The 18,767-nt window shown below is 39.3% G+C and overlaps 1 protein-coding gene across 3 annotated transcripts in view; it reads left to right on the top strand.

Moving 5' to 3' along the window:
• Positions 1-18,767, top strand: part of CFAP54 (cilia and flagella associated protein 54) — a 325,575-nt gene continuing 306,808 nt past the window's right edge. For all 3 annotated transcript variants that reach the window (XM_032346701.1, XM_032346702.1, XM_032346700.1), the window contains exons 1-4: positions 1-391; positions 8,552-8,657; positions 11,198-11,341; positions 15,932-16,103. In XM_032346701.1, the coding sequence (XP_032202592.1) occupies positions 63-391; positions 8,552-8,657; positions 11,198-11,341; positions 15,932-16,103 (751 nt within the window). In that variant the 5' untranslated portion in view covers positions 1-62. The remainder of the gene's footprint in view (positions 392-8,551; positions 8,658-11,197; positions 11,342-15,931; positions 16,104-18,767) is intronic.

Raw genomic sequence — 18,767 nt, 5'->3', positions numbered from 1 at the left:
TGGTGACGGTCGCCAGGCAACCGCGTGTCCACACACTTAAAGCCGGTCGGGGTCTCTTCAATATGGCGGCGCTAGACAGCTCCTCGACCTCTCCCGTCACCCTGTCTCCCACATCCTTGTCCCCAACGGGGCCACCGCCGACCCCGCCCCCCACCTCGAACGCACTCTCGAAGTCGCCCCTGGAGTCGAAGGACAGCTCCCCGAGCCCAGTGCCGCGCTCCGCCTGCCTCGAGAACTCCTTGCCCCTTGCCGTGTTTTATGGGCCGCTGGACGCTAAAAACCCGCTCCTGGCCTCCTGCGAGAGGGAAATTCGGGAATTACTAGGCTTTATGAAGAGAAAGAAGGCGTTAGCGATCACGGGGGAACAGAAGCATGAATTCCACCGGCTTTGGTAAGCAGAGGCAGGGCGCTGGGGAGGGCGCCCGCCCGAGACGGGCAACTCTTGGGGCCTGAGGAGATGCCCTCGAGGATGCCCACGGTGATGCCAGAGCGGGGTCAGAGTTGCGGACCTGGAGATAAAAACAGAGTTTTGGAAGTGGAGACTCATCACTCTTAACGATCCTCAATTCCCAGTAAATGGTACATCTTGGCTTCCTGCTCGGGTCAAAAGAAAAACACAGAAGTGTTTCCTAACTCACCATTCCTTCTGAGTGTTCCCCAGTCGCGACGCTACCCCATGCCGATAAATTTTTGACTCACTCAGGGGTTTCACAAGTTTCCATGTTGTGGGTAGAATTTTGTATATGAGGAAAAAGAGATAACTTTAAGGTAGCTTAGGTTCTTGAAAAAGTTAGTTCTTGATGCCGTGAACATGAGCACTTTAATTCCCTTTTATACTTTAATTCCTTTTTATATTGTTGTTAGGGTCACAGTGTTTTTTGTTTTTTTGTTTTTACTGATTTTGTACTCATTTTGCATATATGTTTGCCTTTTTGGGAGTTGTATCCCTACGTTACTACAGAGCGACAAACTACCTGTTTTTAAGGTTCTTTCCTGATGATGTTACCACCTTTCTTTCGTAGTCAAAATACCTCGCAGAACAAACGGTTAAAAGTGTAGACAAATGTCAAAGAATACCAGCACAGTGAATAATTTCAACTTTTATTTCTCATTCATGCGTTTAATATGAAATTGTTTTAACGTACATTTGTTATTCATTAATGCATTTAACTATTTATTGAACACCTACTATATATCAGGTACCATTCTAGGAACTAGGAAAATATGAAATTAATGGAAGATAGAACAATTTGTATCTTCATGGAGCATATGTTTTTGGTTGCTACAGACAGCTACTAAACAAGTACAGAAATAATTTTACAGGGAAAGAAATGCTAGGGAGAATATTAGAGCAGAGTGTGGGGATAGAAGATATGGTATAGTGTTGAAATTTAAAATGGGGGGGCTGGGAGCATGGTTAGGTTAAGTCAGGAAAAGTGGCCTTTGAGAAAGATGAGAAGGAGCTATAGTAGCAACTGAGGAAGATTTCTTTTTCTTTTTCTTTCTTTCTTTCTTTTTTTTTTTTTCCCTAAGATTTTATTTATTTATTTGACAGACAGAGATCACAAGTAGGCAGAGAGGCAGGCAGGCAGAGAGGGGGAAGCAGGCTCCCTGATAAGCAGAGAGCCAGATGCAGGGGTCATGACCTGAGCCGAAAGCAGAGGCTTAACCCACTGAACCACCCAGGTGCCCCTAATGAAGATTTCTGTAGGAAGAACTGGCCACAAGTGAAAAATGGCAAGTGTGAGGCTCCTGGGATAGGATTGAGACTGTGGGAAGAACGGGTTTCTGGTAGGAAAGAGGCAGATCAAGAGTTGTAGTTTTCTTTTTTTAAAACATATTTTTTTTATTTTTAAGTAATCTCTACACCCAATGTGGGGCTCAAACCCAGAATCCCAAGGTCAAGAGTCACATGGTCCTCTCACTGAGCCAGCCAGGCATCCCTGGAGTTTAGTTTTAGATATGTTAAGATTGAAATGTAATTCAACACCCAGGCAGAACTATTACATAGGTAGTTGGTCATTTGGATCTGGAGGTCCAGGAGATATACATTTGCAACTCACCAGCATATTATTGATATTTAAATCATGACACTCGAGGGAATTGCTAAGGGGGTGTGTGTAGATGAAGAAAAGGAGAGGCCAAGGACTGAACTCCTGGGCGTGCCAACATTGACAAGTAGAGGAGATTAGAAAGTGGCATTGACTAAGAAGGAGTGGCTAGGGAGGTAGGAGGAAAATGGTAAGTGTGTCGTGTGCTGGCAGTGGTAGAGAATTAGGTAGAGAAACCGTTTCCAATTAGGAAGGAATGATCTATTAACAGTGGCAAATCCTGCTGATGGGCCAGGTAGAATGAGAACCAAGAACTGACCAAGGAAAGTGCATTACTAAGCTATGTGTATTTATATTTAAAACACTTCTGCGCTTGTACCTTAGATAGCATTTTATCTTCCCGTTTCCACCACCAGCCTTGTAGTTCAAACCACCAGATTGTGCTTTCCCCACAGCCTCTGGATTCTCAAATCTATCCTTCACTTTACAGTCAGGGTAACCTTTATAAATCAACCACCCACTCTCCTATCTCAAGACTTTCTATCGCATCCCATCGCTGTTAGAATAAATTTAAGACTCCTTCTGTCCTCCAGGGTCTGAGCATCTGGCCCTGGCTGCCTCTTCCATCTCAGCCCATCCCTCACTTCTCTCTCAGGACTTTCCAGGCAGACAGATCCTATTTTTTTCATCCCAGGGACTTTGCTGCTGCCTTAGTCTGAAATGTTCTATACTCAGCTTTTCAAGTATCTGGCTCCTTCTTTTCTTTCAGGTCTTAGCTCAGTTCTTACCTCTGTAGAGAGGCCTTTCCTATTTAATGCAGGTTCAAACACCCATTTATGTTTTTTATTTATTTGTTTTCTTGCATATTATCCATTTCCCCCATTAGAATGGAAGCTCCCTGCTGACTTTGGATAGTGCACCTCTTTTTCATTTTTCTATCTTTAGCAACTAGCTTGGTGGTTGGGATAGAGAGAACTAACTTCTTTCTTTCTTTGAAGATTTTTATTTCTGTATTTGAGAGAGAGAAAGAGACAGCATGAGCAGGGGGTAGGAGGCAGAGAGAGATGGAGAAGCAGACTCCCCACAGGAAGCCTAATCTGGGGCTGGATCATGACCTGAGCCGAAGGCAACTGCTTAACTGACTGAGCCACCCAGGCTCCCCTAGAGTAAACTTTAAATGAGTATTTGGTATTGAAAGAATTCAAGGATTATTATCCTTGTGTTTCAATAATTGTTTATGTTATATATGGGAAAGTAGACCTGGGCCAGTTGGTCAGTAGAGTATCTGTTTCTTCTTTAAAGAGACTGTAAGAGAATTACAAACCTTAATGATTGACATGGACCTTAGCAATCTAACCTCTCACAAAATTTAGATATTTATTTATTTGCACAACAACTTTTATTGAATGCCTACTGTGTGCCCAGCATTGCATTAGCCATAGGTTATATGGTCATGAAAAATAGGTAGGGAATCTGTGCTCATGGAGTTTATAAGCTTTCAGTGAGTCATTAAGACAATATACAAACAGCAAGTGCAATGAGGGAAGAAGCTACTGAGCACTTACAGGTGCCAGGTATTGTACTAGGTGTTGGAGATCCAGCAGTGAACCAGACACAGATCCCTGCCTTCTTGGTGCTTATATTCTAGAGGAGGAGGTATGCAATAAACATATTAAATAAGTTCATTTTATGGTAACCTAGAAAGTGATAAATGCTAGGGAGAAAACTAAAGAGAGGCAGGGTTATAGAGTGGGAGATAGGAGACTGCAATTTTCAGTAATACGGTCAGAGTAGGTGACACCTGAGCAGAGGCTTCAAGAGAAAACAGCACGGAGCTACTTTCAAGAGAACGGTGAGGGAGGTGAGATTAGAAGGGTATCAGGCAAGGAGAGAGGATAAACAGAGGGAATAAGCATGTGGGAAAATCTTGGCAGGAAAGAGCCAGAGACTTGGGAGGAATGTATGGAAGGCCATTCATTAAGCATAGCTTAGTGAGTGTGGGTGCAGGGCTATGAGGTGAGATTAGAGACATAGGTAGGGCTATGGAAGGTTTTAGAGGCCTTTTACAGAGTCTGCCTTTATTCCAAATGCAATGGGAAAAAACTGGGTAGTTTTGGGCAAGGGATTAGCCTTATTTAATATTATATGTATGTATTTATGTAATCTTATCCAAATGGAGTAAGAATGACAATGTGGAAGCCAGTTAAGAATACAAGAGGTAGGGGGCACCTGGGTGGCTCAGTGGGTTAAAGCCTTTGCCTTCGGCTCAGGTCATGATCCTGGGGTCCTGGGATTGAGCCCCACATCGGGCTCTCTGCTCCGTGTGGGGAGCCTGCTTCCCCCTCTCTCTGCCTGCCTCTCTGTCTACTTATGATCTCTGTCAAATAAATAAATGAAATCTTAAAAAGAAAAGAATACAAGAGGTAGGATTTGCTTTTATAACATATTTGAGAGATCGTTATTTTTTAAAATCAAAATTTTTTTTATAACTGTGGGAACTTACATAAGCATAAAAATTTACAGGATCTAAAATATAGTTTGATTATACTGGCAATGTTATTAAACTCAGAATTTGACAGATTTTTTTTTTAAAGGTATGCTTTTGTTATAACCACATGAGATTTAGATGTTGTTTATATAGTTAAGATTTTCTATTTTAGAGAATTCTAACTATCCAGTGGCAGCTGTAATAAGTCAGCAATCCGAAGGGTATTAACATTCTCTTAAATGATGCACATTATATAGTGTTTGTTGTATTTTCTTGTTTAATCATTATGTAAGTCATTCCCAGTGAGCAGTCTTAACTTGAACTTAAAGTTCACTTAAAAAAATTTTGCTTATTATATAAGCTTGATTGATTTAACAAAGCTGGCATTTTTCTTTTATGAGTAATAAACATAGTCATCATTATCTCATCTTTAAGGTTTGAAAATATTAAGTCTTTCATCTACATAATTTAAGAATTCTAACAAGGCTTGCTGACTTCTTGGGATTCATTATATTTATTCTAATACGGTGACATTTCATGAAACAGAAATGAAAGTGAAAAGGTTAAAAAAAAAATGAAAAACCTAAACTAAAAAACCTTTTCCTTTTAAAATTTCTACGGCTATATTTACCATAACTTTTTTGGGCATGGTTATTTACTACTTGGTTATGTGTATATTTTCGTTTCCCAAAATATTACTAATCAGTCAAAGAAGGCAAGAATATCCTTTCTCCCTACCCCTCCCTTGTAACTCAACATCATTTAATTATTTGAATGCATTAATTGACATGTTTCTGTTGAGGTTGTTCTGATAATATCCCAACATATACATCATAAATACTAGAGCCATCTTCAGTCCCTAAGTTTTCATTCCTACCTGTATTAGTCAATTTGGGCTATTAGTTTCTAATTAGTAATTATAAATTAGTCAGTTTGGGCTGCCATAACAAAACACCATAGTCTGGACGATTTAAACAACAGATACTTATTTTCTCATAGTTCTGGAGACTAGAAGGCCCAGATCAAGGACTTGCAGTGTCAGTTTCTGGTGATAGCACACTTCCTGGCTTGCAGAAGAGCACTGGGGCTTCACATAGCTTTTCCTCTGACCAAGTACAAAGAGAGAGAGAGCAAACTATCTGGAATTTTTCTAAGATGGGCGTTAATGCCATCAGAGTAGGGCCCCACCCTTATGACCTCATTTAACCTTAATTATTTCCTGAGAGTACCCTTTTCTGAATATAGCCACACTCAAATTCAACATAAGAATTTTGAGAGGATACACTCATTCAGTACATAATACTGTCCACATATAAAAATTTATGAGATAGGCTTGGACAACTGTTGAGCAGAAATTTGGATTTTTTGTAGAGGCATTTATAATTTCTGAGAGAGGGGGAAGGAGTAAATATTAACTAAATGAATGAACAAAATGAGCAGTGATCTGCTACCCTTTGAAACTAACTAGAAACTATTTTGAGAATATTGTGTGTTTTATTTTTGTTTACTTGGTGGAAAGAAATAGAACCCTAAAGACTGACTTGATAGTGAAATCCCTGGACTCTTTAAAGAAAAAAATAATATAAAAACAAGGAATTTTTTCCTAGTAATTTATGTAATTTTATTCATTCATTTTTTTCAACAAATAATTATTGAGTACATATGTATACTAGATACTCACTATTCTTGAGGTTGGGCAATGAATAACATAGTCAAAATCCTTGCCCTCAGATAGTTACATTCCAGAAGACAGGCAGGCACAGTAATATACTAGTTAAGATCGTGGATGAACTGGCCTCAATTTCATCAACTATATACCTGGGATATTGAGACTACCTATCTCAAGGTTGTTGTGGAAATGAAATGAAAACAAAATTGCATGGGGCAAAAGACCCAGAATAGCCAATGCAATATTAGAGGAGAACAAATTTGGAAGACTGACTTCAAGAGTTCCTCTAAAGATACAGTGATCAAGACAGAGTGGTATCAGTGAAAGAATGAACACATACATCATTTGGACAGAACAGAGAGCCCAGAAATAGACCCACATAAATGTTATCAACTGATTTTGACAGAGGAGCAAAGACAATACAATGGAGCAAAGATAATCTTAACAAATGGTGCTGGGACAACTGGACATCCACATGCAAGAAATGAATCTCAGCACAGACCTTACACCCTTCACAAAATTTACCTCAAAATGGATCACAAACCTAAATGTAAAATTCTATGGAATTCCTAAAAGAGAACATAGGAGAAATCTAGATGTCTTTGGGTTTGATAATGATATTTTTGATATAACATTGAAGCCACAGTCCATGAAAAAAGAGTTGATAAGCAGGACTTCATTAAAATAAAAAATTTCTGCATTGTGAAAGACACCATCAAGAAAATGAAAAGACAAGCCACAGACTGAAGAAAATATTTGCCAAAGACATATCTGATAAAGGACCATTATCCAAAATATACAAAGAACTCTTAAAACTCAACAATAAGAAAACAAACAACTTGATTTTAAAAATGGATCAGAGAACTTAACATAAACCTCATCAAAGAAGATAATACAAGTGGCAAATAAACATATGAAAAGATGGTCCCCAAAAATATATCATTAGGAAAATGAAAATTAAAACAATGAGATACCATTATACACCTATTAGAATGGCCAAAATCCAGAGCACCAACATCACCAATGAAGGGAGGATGTGGAACAACAGGGACTCCCCATTCATTGCTGGTGGGATACAAAATGCTACAGCCAATTTAGGAAGACAGTTTGGTGGTTTCTTAAAAAACCAGGCATACCCTTTTTTTTTTTTTTTTTAAAGAGTTTTGTTTTTTAAAGATTTTATTTTTTTATCTGTCAGAGAGAGAGAGAGTGCAAGCGAGCGCACAAGCAGGGGGAGCGGCAGACAGAGGGAGAAGCAGGCTCCCTGATGAGTAGGGAGCCTGATGTGGGACTCCAGCCCAAGACCCTGGGATCATGGCCTGAACTGAAAGCAGGCGCTTGCTACCCTTCAGTAAGTGAATGGATAAATAAAATGTGATTTATCTAGACAAGGAAATATTACTCAGCATTAAGAATAAAGGAGCTATCAAGCCATGAAAAAACATGGAGGAATGTTAAATTCATATTACTAAGTGAAAGGAGCCAGTTTGAAAAGGCTACATGCTATATGATTCTAACTATATCGCATTTTGAAAAAGGCAAAATTATGGGGATAATAAAAAGCTCAGTGGTTGCCTGGGGTTAAGGGAGAGATTGGGATGCATAGGCAGAACACAGAAGATTTTTAGAGCAGTGAAACTACTCCCTGTGATAACATAATGATGGATTCCCATCATTATTCATTTTTCCAGACCCACTTGGTATGTAACACTAAGAGTAAACCCTAAATTAAACTAGATACTGGGTGATAATGATGTGTCAATGTAGGTTCATGAGTTATAACAAATAAACCGCTCTGGTGGGGAATGATTGTTGATAAGGGCGGGGTGGGGGGGGCTGGGCATTTGGGTGGGGCATGCAGTATGTGGGGAATCTCCATACCCTTTGCTCAATTTTCCGTGAACCTAAAATTACTCTAAAAAGTAAGATCTGTTTTAAAAATTGCATATAAAGAGCTTTGATCAGGGGTGCCTGGGTGGCTTAGTTAATATCTGCCTTTGGCTCAGGTCATGGTCCCTGGGTCCTGGGATTGAGCAAGGCTCCCCGCTCATGGGGGAATGGCTGGAGGAGTCTGCTTTTCCCTCTCCCTCTGCCCCTCCCCTTGCTTGTGCTCTCCTGTTCACACCCTCTCTCAAATGAATAAATAAAATCTTAAAAAGATAGTTTTGGTCAGTGTTTGGCATAAAGGAAGCAATAATTTTCACTATATTTAGTAATAATTAGCCATTGACAGTAAGGCACATTGGAAAGACAGCACAAAGTAAGTTTTTAGGGATTGTTTGCTAATTAACTGAGGTTTCTTGCTGACTTTGAAGATATAATTTTATTTTATGATTCTTACAGCGCCACCTCTTTGTTTAATATCTGGACCAAATATGCCCCCCGGCTGCCAGCTGCTTATTACAATGAAAAGCTTCTGAAGGTTGGAGATAGCCTTTGTGAAATGAAAGTAAGTGCCTCTGGAGTAAAAAGGGCCTAAATGAAACTTTCTTGGCTAATTATTATTATTTGGTTTGACACCATTCCTATTTTACGTGATTTGATTTTTTTCCTAAGAAAAATATGAACGAATGTTATGAATTTTAATGAGGCACAGTAATCAAAAGAGTGTCTATTTTTTAATTTTGTAGTTGAGATTCTCCAGAGGTGAGAGATTCCTGAACAGATAGACAACTGGCTCGGGTCGGGCAGGCGCACAGCCCCTGGTTAACATAGGGTGTGGTAGGTGCCCAACAGGAAATGCTGAGTCATCATGTTCCTACCTCATACAAAGGAGACCAGACACCACTTCCTGTTGTTTTTCACATGGCTGACCTTGCCCAGTGACAACTTTCATGGGTTCCTGGCCTTGCTGCTTTGTTGTCTGGTTCCCAGCACCCTGTTTTAATTACTTTCAACTTCTTAATGTTTTGCTATATGTTATTAGAGCAGACATTCCTTACATGCCCTGTTTCTTGCTAAGTATTGTATTCTGAACTGAGCTTGTGCCCAATTTCTAGTTCATAACAGTGCCCAGGTCTGATTGCTGTGGACTTGTAGATTTGCTTTAGTAAGACTACACCATAGCTGGGTTTTCAGTTAATGATAATGTAAGTTTTTCCTTTAAGCTCTGGCATAGGCCCAAATTATTCCAAGTTAAATATGAATGTTTGACACATCTAGAATCCTTGGAAAGAGTTTTTTTTTAATCCAAAGGGTTTTTAGGCCATTTTCAATGTTTTCTTGATTTACAGTTTTCAGCTTCATTTTCCTCCTCCATTTCTATTTTCTGGACTTGAATTTATTTTTCTTTTCTTTTTTTTTTTAGTGGGGAGAGGTTTGAGAGGCAAGTTTACCAAATGGAGGATGAGCTGTGGAGGAAATTTCAAATGTAGATGTTCTATTGTCTGCTGCCAAAATTAGAGCATCAGCTTAGCTTCATGTAATTGGACCGTAGTTCTTAGAAATTTAAAAATAAAAACTACAGATAAAAAAAAGTTTCTCTATAGGAAAACTATTGAAAACAAAAAAAACTCTTGGACAAGATCCACCTTGTGAGTTATATTCATGTGAAGTGGAATAACTGTTTTGACAAGTATTAGAAGAGTGTCCTCTCTGTTTTTATACTTCTCAGTATAGGAGGCGGGTGATACACAGCACAGTTGGGTGGTGTTTGTGGAGTATTCAGGTGGGTGGAGTGGATATTGGTGGAGGGAGGAGGGAAGAACATGTTAGAAATTGATAAAGCAAGTTCATGCCGGGTAGTGGCTAAAGATTCAGAATATTTCAGATAGAAAGGCCCAGATAGGATATTTTAAAATTTACTTAAAGGAACAAAGAAAACATTTTTAATCTACTTTTCATTGGTGAGGAAGTGGATTGATAGAGGTATTTAGAATCCTGAAAATGAACTAGAGTTGTTTCTTGGTTCTAGAATCTCTTTAGTTTTATTTAATTCCAGTGAAGTTCGCTTTGTTGGAACAGTCTTGTTTTGAACCTAGATGTAAATTCATTGTATGAACCAAGTTAGAAAGGAAAAGATTCAGACTCCATTAGTGAAAAGTAACAAAAAAGTCAATAGAAACAGAAACAAAAGTTTGACTGTGGATGCCTCCCAAGGGCCTGGATAACCCTATAGGCAGTAGACATGGAGAGTAGTTGCTTTCCCTGGAGACAGTTGTAGGGGAGGAAGCTGTCGAAGGGGTGCAGTTGACTCATATCCGCAGCCCTGCTCGCCTCCCCTGCCCTGAAGCTCCAGGTCAGCTGTGCCCTGTGCGCTGCAGAGATGAGGCCTGATTTTGAAATGGAAACATAACCACGAATTAGGACTAATAGGAGTCCTAACTAACAATAGCTCACCTTTTTTAGTTTGTCCTGATGCAGCTTCCGAGACTGATGGCAGATAAAAGAGAGCCTTCCCTATCCTCTCCCTTCCTGCCTTCGTTCTCTCTCTCTCTCCTTCCTTCCTCCTCTTCTCCCTCCTTTTCTTTTCTCCTTCCCTTCCTCCCTTCCTCTCCCCTCTCTCCCCCTTTCTTTCTTTTTTGGAGCTGAGGAGGTATCAGAGAAGCAAGGCTGATTATGCAACTCATTTGCCTCTCTTGAGTAGGTGGATTACTATGACATGGTGATGATGAATTTTTTGGATTTTGAGTATATATAGGTATTACCACACACACCCTGGTGAATATTCTCATTATTATGTCATCATTATCCACACCCTGGTGGATATTCTCGTCCTTGAGGTCGTGATGGTCTCGTCTCAAAATAGGCTTATTGGGAGGAGGATTAATGCAATAATGCACATGAAGCACCCAGTGCAGTGTCTTCACATAATATGTGTTTAGAGATGCTAGTGATAATGGTAGTTACGATGTAATGGTGTTAGTAAAAGAGTGTTACAGTAATAATCAACATTGATACTATTAAGAATAATTTGAATATTACCAAATTTTAATAATGATAAGCAAAGTCATACTTTGAAACTTTCATCAAGTCCTCTTTTTATTTCAGGAATACAAACTGGCACTTTTACAGTGCTATGGAAGGTATCTTCAGCAGTTCACTATCAACTTTGATGAGAATAAAGCAGATGTGAATCAGTTCAAAACTGCTTTTTTCCCAAAAGGCTTTGGAGATAAGACTGCCGCACATACAGTAAGATGAAAGCAGTAGCTGTTTTAGCTACAATTTATGATTAGCCGTGCAACGTATTCTTCAGTTGACAGCTTCTAAATGTCTTTCATTTGCTTAGCATGGCATTTGCTTGTGTGCTCTAAGTTGCTTAATAAATGTTTTCAGTGATGGATAAGAAAATGCACTTAATAAACTTTGGAAAGATGTTTTGGAGATTGTGTCATAATAGCACTCATTCCTCCAGCAGACATCTATTATTGTTATGATAACTAATATTTGTAGAGTGCTTTTAGTTTATGAAATGCTTTGGAAAATATATCTGATCCTCAATAACTTTATGAGTTAGAAACTGTTGTTACCCTTATTTTACAAAAGAGAGAAAGAAACCTGATGGCACAGTTAGTTAACTAGTGGCTCAGAGAATCAAGCATAGATCTTTTAATACAAAAAATGGGATGCATTCTTTCTAATACACCAGTATTATTATTATGTTAATTGCTACCATTCATTCACTGGTCGAGGGGTTGTGAGCGGTTGTCAGGAGCTATCTTCTTCAGTAAGCATTATATGAGTGGTCTTCTTGTAGCTTCATTACAATCCTAGAAGGCGGATATGGTCATGCCTCTTTTACGGATGAGGAAACAGAGGCTAAGAAACCTAGCCCCTTAAAGCAATGGGCAGTGTTGGTGTTTGAACCCTAATCAGTCTGATTCCAAAGCAATGTTATTCCAAACTTAGTGACTATTCAAGCCTTCGGAAACAGCATATGGTTTACTAGCAGAAGATCCCAAGGCGTGTTTGGGGCACATCGAGTGGTTCAGTTTGGCTGTACCATAAGTACATGAATCAGAATACTGGGCAATATAAATTGGCATCCCATTGGGAAGCGTACTGAATGAAAAGCTTAGGAGTTTAGACTTTTAAGTCCCCTCCTATGCCACCCTGGTCCATGGCCCCATCTTTTTTTCTCGTACTGTTACATGTTTCTGCTTCCACCCAGCCTCTCTGGCTTAGTACGAGTGCACTGTGAGCTCCTTCTGGAAAGCTTGTCTCCGAGATATCTGTGTGGCTCATCCATCCCTTCCCTCAGGTCTCTTGCACTTCATGCTTTATTTTTCTTTATACTACTTATTATTACCATATACATTTTTATTTGTTTATGTTTTTATTGCCTGTCTCCCCTTCTAGAATATGAGCTTTGTGAAGACAGGCACTGCTCTAGTCTCTAACCTCTAGTGCCTAGAACAGTGAATCAGTTCCAAACTGCCTGGCTGCACATACAGTAGGATGAAAGCAGTAGCTATTTTAGCTACAATTTATTGTTAGCTGTGCAATGTATTCCTTAGTTGACAGCTTCTAAATGTCTTTCATTTGCTTAGCATGGCATTTGCTTGTGTGCTCTAAGTTGCTTAATAAATGTTTTCAGTGATGGATAAGAAAATGCACTTAATAAACTTTGGAAAGATGTTTTGGAGATTGTGTCACAATGATCATGTAATAGATATAATAGTAAATAATAGATGCTCAATAAAGCTTTATTAAATGAATGAATAAATACTACACTGGATAGTTTAGAAGGACAAAGACTAGAGGCAGATGGTAAAGTAATGAAGCCAACATAGAAGTATGCCAAAAGCACCCTTGTGAATGGCATGAAAATCTATGAATAATTTGGTTTTTTAGAGGTTGTGGCACACTGTGTTTCTCAATAAATATCTATAAAATAAGTGAGTAAGAGAACAAATGGATTGAAAATGTAGTCCAGTAGTAACTGGACAATGAAGAATTTAGAGGTCTTGAGAAATTTTGTTAGAGAAATAGATTTTAGAGTTAGATGCATAAAAATTATAGATGAAGTGGTAATAATGTAGAATTTACTTGTCAAATATTTTTGTGCAGAGATACTCATCTTTTTTTTAATGATCCTCTTTGTGGTAATGGGGGGAGGCATTGTGGCAGAGTTGGTAAGAATTTGGTCTCTCAGAGTCAGCCTGCCTGGGTTCAAAAAGCTCCTGTGCCCCTTCCTAATGATGGGACTCCAGAAAAGCTATGTAATTTCTTTGTGTCTCAGTTTCCTCATCTGTGAAACAGAAATAACAATAAGACTTGCCTCAAAGGATTGTTTTAGATTGTTGAGATAATAAAAGACTTAGAATTGGAGCGCCTGGGTGGCTCAGTGGGTTAAAGCCTCTGCCTCAGCTCAGGTCATGATCTCAGGGTCCTGGGATCGAGCTCTGCATTGGGCTCTCTGCTCAGCGGGGAGCCTGCTTCCCCCGCTCTCTCTGCCTGCCTCTCTGCCTACTTGTGATCTCTCTCTTTCAAATAAATAAATAAATCTTAAAAAAAAAAAAAAGACTTAGAATAGAGCCTGACACTAAAAAAATATTAGGTATCACTATCGGCTTCTAAGAGAGAGCATTTTGAGGATAACTGTTCCAAAATGCACATGCAGTCAATAAATCTCTTTTTTCTGTGATACCAGTTATAGGATGGCTAGAAATAGTCTACATGTATACCAGTGGGAAATCACATATATTAGAGGAAGGCCCATTTGTGCTAGTGCATGTGTACTGCCACAGCTTTAGCAGTAGTGATGATTCTCTAACTAGAATCTCTCTTGTGAGATTTATGTCACAAACATGTCACACTCCACATATCCTAAAGTGAATTCATTTCCTTTCCTCCATAATTGGCACCAGCCACTCACCCAAACAGAAATCACTGTAGACCGCTTTCTCTCGCTTGCCTCCCACATCTAAATCCCATGGACTCTGGGGCGCCTGGATGGCACAGTCAGTTAAGTGTCTGCCTTTGGCTCAGGTCATGATCCCAGGATCCTGGGATCAGAGTCCTGCTTTGGTCTCCCTGCTCAGTGGGGAGTCTGCTGCTCCCTCTGCCCCTTCTCCCCCTCATACTGTCTCTCTCACTCACTTTCTCTCAAATAAATCAATAAAATCTTAAAAAAATTCTAAATCCCATTAAGTCCGATAAAACTTAAATCTCTCCTTTTGCGGGGCACCTGGGTGACACAGTTGATTGGGTATCCAGCTCTTGGTTTCAGCTGGTGTTATGGTCTCTACTCCTGGGATTGAGCCCTAGGTCAGGCTCTGCAGTTAGTGTGGGGTCTGCTTAGGATTCTCTCTCTCCCGCTCCCTCTGCCCCTTTTACCAGCATGTGTGCACATGCTTATGCTCTCTCTCTCAAATAAATAAATCTTAATAAAATTTTTTTCTTCTTCTTCATCCCTGATTCTAGCACCTATTTCAGGACTCTGGTATCTCTGGACTACGTCAAAGGCCTTTGAGTTTCCTAGTCCCCCTGCCTGTAGCTTTGTGCTCCATACTCTGCTTTTCATCTTCCCCAATTTTGTCAGACTTCTAAACTGTAAATCAGATCATTTTATTCCATTGCCCTTTGACTTTCTCCTTTGGCTAAAGTCCATATTCCTTGGAATGATGTGAAGTGTTCTCTATGTTCTGACCATGCACCACCTTAATAGCCTAACCTCTCTCTTTTTAAAAGATTTTATTTTTAAATAATCTCTACACGAACATGGGGCTCACACTCAATGACCCTGATAACAAGAGTGGCAAGCTCCACCCACTGAGCCAGCTGGGAGTCCCAAAGCTGATTTTTTATAGTAATCTCTACACCCAACATGGGGCTGAAACTCATGATTCCAAGATCAATAGTTGAATGCTCTTCCAATTGAGCCAGCCAGGCATCCCTAATATCTTTATTTTAAGCCTTTTTACCCAGATTTACAAAAGACTTTCAATTCAGTGACTACAGCAACGACTTTAAGGATTCCTAACATTGCATGTGCCTGGAATGCTTTTCCCTCTGCCAAGAACAGGGACAACATCTTTGTCCTTGAGTCCCTCTTGCTTAGCAGAATGTGGCAAATAGAGGTGTGCAGCAGACATTTGCTGAATGAATTGTGTAAATGGTAATAATTGCATCCAGATTAATAGATTAAAATACTAATGAGGAGGGTTTACAAAGTGTAACTCAATTCTATATTGTTGGAAATAAAATTTGTACATTTTTTGGCTTTTGAAATTTTTGTGACTAAAGACAAGTAAGCTTAACTAAATGGATGCTTTGAAGAAACCTCTTTTACTATATTTCTTTCCATAGGTCTTAGTCCTTGAGGGCTGTTTAACAAAAATCCATAGACTGGATGGTCTAAATAACATCAGGTTCTCTGTTCTGGAGGCTGGGGACCACAGGGTTAAGGTGCTAGAGGATTTGGTGTCAGGTGAGGGCCCACTTCCTGGCTTATAGATGGCTGTCTTCTGTCTGTTCCTCACAGGGCAGAAGGCAGTAGGGAGCTCTTTGGGAGTCTCTTTAAAAGGTACTAATCCCTTTCATGAAACGCCATCTTCATGACAATCTCTTCCTAAAGACCCCACATCCAAATACTAGGGATTAGGTTTCAATATGTAAATTTGGTGGGGTCCCAAACATTCACTCTATAGCACGATGTAATCTATTTAAGCAGAATCATTTCTGTTTTCTTTTCTTTCTTTTTTTCACATTTTAAAAAATGCTTTTCTAAGTTGCATAAACCTTACTTATATTCTAATTTGTATTTTCTTTGTGTTTCAGTTTCATGCTTTAAGTAGCAAAAATATTTGCAAATATGAGCTGGTCTGTGACAGTGATGTGAATCTGCAGAATAAAGACTCTGTGACCCAGTGTCTGCAGATTCTGTCCTCCTTGAGACTCATCATGCAGGTAGCTTTGCCACAGGAGCACCTTTGCTGGATTATCTTCAATGGTAGGTGCCAATGTCGTCTATTTTTCATGACAACTTTCAGAAAGTTATTTAGATGCCAAGTTTGATTGTAATTTGATTGATTATCTTGGCTAAGTGGGTGATGGGTATTAAGGAGGGCACTTTGTGTTAAGCACTGGGTGTTATATGTTAAGTGATGAATCATGGAATTCTATGCCTGAAACTAATATTACACTGTATGTTAACTAACCAGAATTTAAATAAAAATTTAAAAACCACAAAAAACCAAATTACGTATCCAAATTCTAAAAAAAATTCTCCTAATATAAATAATTTCTTTAAAAAAGCCCCATTCATTCATAATAGGATGATTATGGGTAATTTTTTTTTGTCCTTTTTATATTTTTGTTGTATTTTAGTTTGTCCCCATAAGCAGGGACTTAACAAAGCATGTCTTTGGGTTTCCTGCTCAAGGGAGGGTCAGAGGCTGTGGAGATAGTCAATTTCAGGTATGAAAAAGTAGGGCGCATGGTTAATATGTAAATATAAGTGGTAAAGGATCAGAGGACCATGGCAGGTTAGACTGGTTCTAAGCATCATCCATTTATGGGTCCTTTCCTCAAATACTTTGTCCGGTGACTGTTGCTTTCTTTTCATCAGCCTTCTCGTCCTACTTGCTTTTGAGTAAGGAACTCTGAGAATGTATGTGTACATACGTGTGTATAGTGTATTTACATATATATCTACATTGTATAGGTATGCAAATACACATATATATGGTATAGTTGTCTTGTGGAATAAATCTTAGCTATCAAAATATAGCATCTGCTTTTCTCTTGAAGGAGTTACAATTTAAATTCTTTTTTTTTAAAATTTTTTACTTATTTATTTTTAAAAAAAGATTTTGTTTATTTGACACAGAGAGAGAGAGGGAAAGAGATCACAAGTAGGCAGACAGGCAGGTGGGAGGCAGGGAAGTAGGCTCCCTGCTGAGTGGTGCTCCATCCCTGGACCCTGGGATCATGACCTGAGCCTAAGGCAGAGGCTTAACCCACTGAACCATCCAAGTGACCCTTACATTCTTTTTAAAGTTACAGTCAGTCACCTACTTTATTGATCTCTGAATAATTTCTTAAAAGGAAAATGACAGTGTGTAAGACCAGGATCAAATACCTTGAAAGAAAACACTGGATTTTCCCTCATCCATGGCAACTGAAAGTACATTTCCTAGCCTTTTCCCTCTTCCTCCTGCTCAAATAATTTTTTTTGACGTTTTGATTTAAATTAGACCCTAACATTTGCTACCCAAGACGAGCCTGATTTTGGAAGAAATTTTCAGTCCAGTGCCTATTAAGCTTTTTTGTCTGATCATCTTCAAGAAGATCTGTGATTCCCTGAGGAGCCACTGCTGTCCTTCCCCCTAAGTTTCTCACGTATCTTGACAGGGTCTGAGCAGGACCAGAGGTTCTGAGCTCAGGAAGGAGCGGTTGGGCTGAGGGTTGGGTCTTGCAGTTGGCCTTGTTTGAGAGGTGGAATAACACCCTGTCTGCAGTCTTTTTAAGATCACATCCAAAAACCCCAATATTCTAAAAACGGAACAAAACAATAGTTTCTGTGTCTTCTACAGAACTTTATTTGATGTGTGCTTTTTTATACATATGGTATCATTATTTGGATTTTTATTGTTTCCTACATATTTTTTTTTACTCAATACCATGGTTTTAGAATGGAACCAGGTTCTTATATATAAATCTAGTTCATTAATTCTGTCTGTTGAATTGTATTCCAGATATCCATACACCCCTCTAGATGGGCACCTGGTTTGCCCTACTTCTAATTGCACAGATGATTCTGCAACAAATATCCTTACGTGTGTCCTTTTATAATTCTGTGTTAAAGTTTTCAGGGATTTATGTCCAGCGGTCGGATTGCTGGGTTGTGGAAGACGCATATACTTAATTTTTTCTAATTACAGTCCCTGTTTAATGGACTCATCTCAAAGTTATTAAGTGCAACATATTGTTCTGAGTGCTGGGGACATAGGAGTGAACAATAGACAAAAACTGTTCTCATGCTTACATAATGCCTCAGAGAGATGATAAATCAAAATTAAATGGTGTGTCAGAGAGTGATGAGTGTGATGGAGAAAAAGCGAAGAAGGATATATAGAGAGAGCAGAGTTTGGGCTGGGGCTGGGCTGCTATTTTAAACAGAATGATCAGGGAAGACCTCACTGAGATGACACTTGAGTAAACACCTGACTGAGACATTTGGATATTTGGGGGAAGGGCATTCTGACTAGGGGATTTACAAGTGCAAACCTTTTAGTTTTTAAAGTTTGGAGTTTGAGGAGTGAAAAATAAATTGACCTACAATTTATCAGAATGCATTTTACCTTTTCTGTCAGACATTAAGACGATTCTCTTTACCTTTAAATTGACTGTTACACATCACACTCTTGGTTTGTTTCTTTTTCTTTTCTTTTTTTTTAATAAAGATTTTATTTATTCATTTGACAGAAAGATGAGGCAGGCGGGGTGGGGGGGGGCGGAGGCAGGGAAGCAGGCTCCCCGCTGAGCAGGGAGCCCAATGCGGGGCTCGATCCCAGCATCCTGGGATCATGACCCAAGCCAAAGGCAGAGGCTTAACTCACTGAGCCACCCAGGCGCTTCCACACTCTTGTTTTCTTAAAGATAGTTAACCAAT

The sequence above is a fragment of the Mustela erminea genome, chromosome 6 (genome assembly GCF_009829155.1).
Source record: "Mustela erminea isolate mMusErm1 chromosome 6, mMusErm1.Pri, whole genome shotgun sequence".
NCBI classification, from domain to species: domain Eukaryota; kingdom Metazoa; phylum Chordata; class Mammalia; order Carnivora; family Mustelidae; genus Mustela; species Mustela erminea.
Note: the sequence above shows the minus strand (reverse complement) of the source record. Positions and strands in the feature narration are given on the sequence as shown.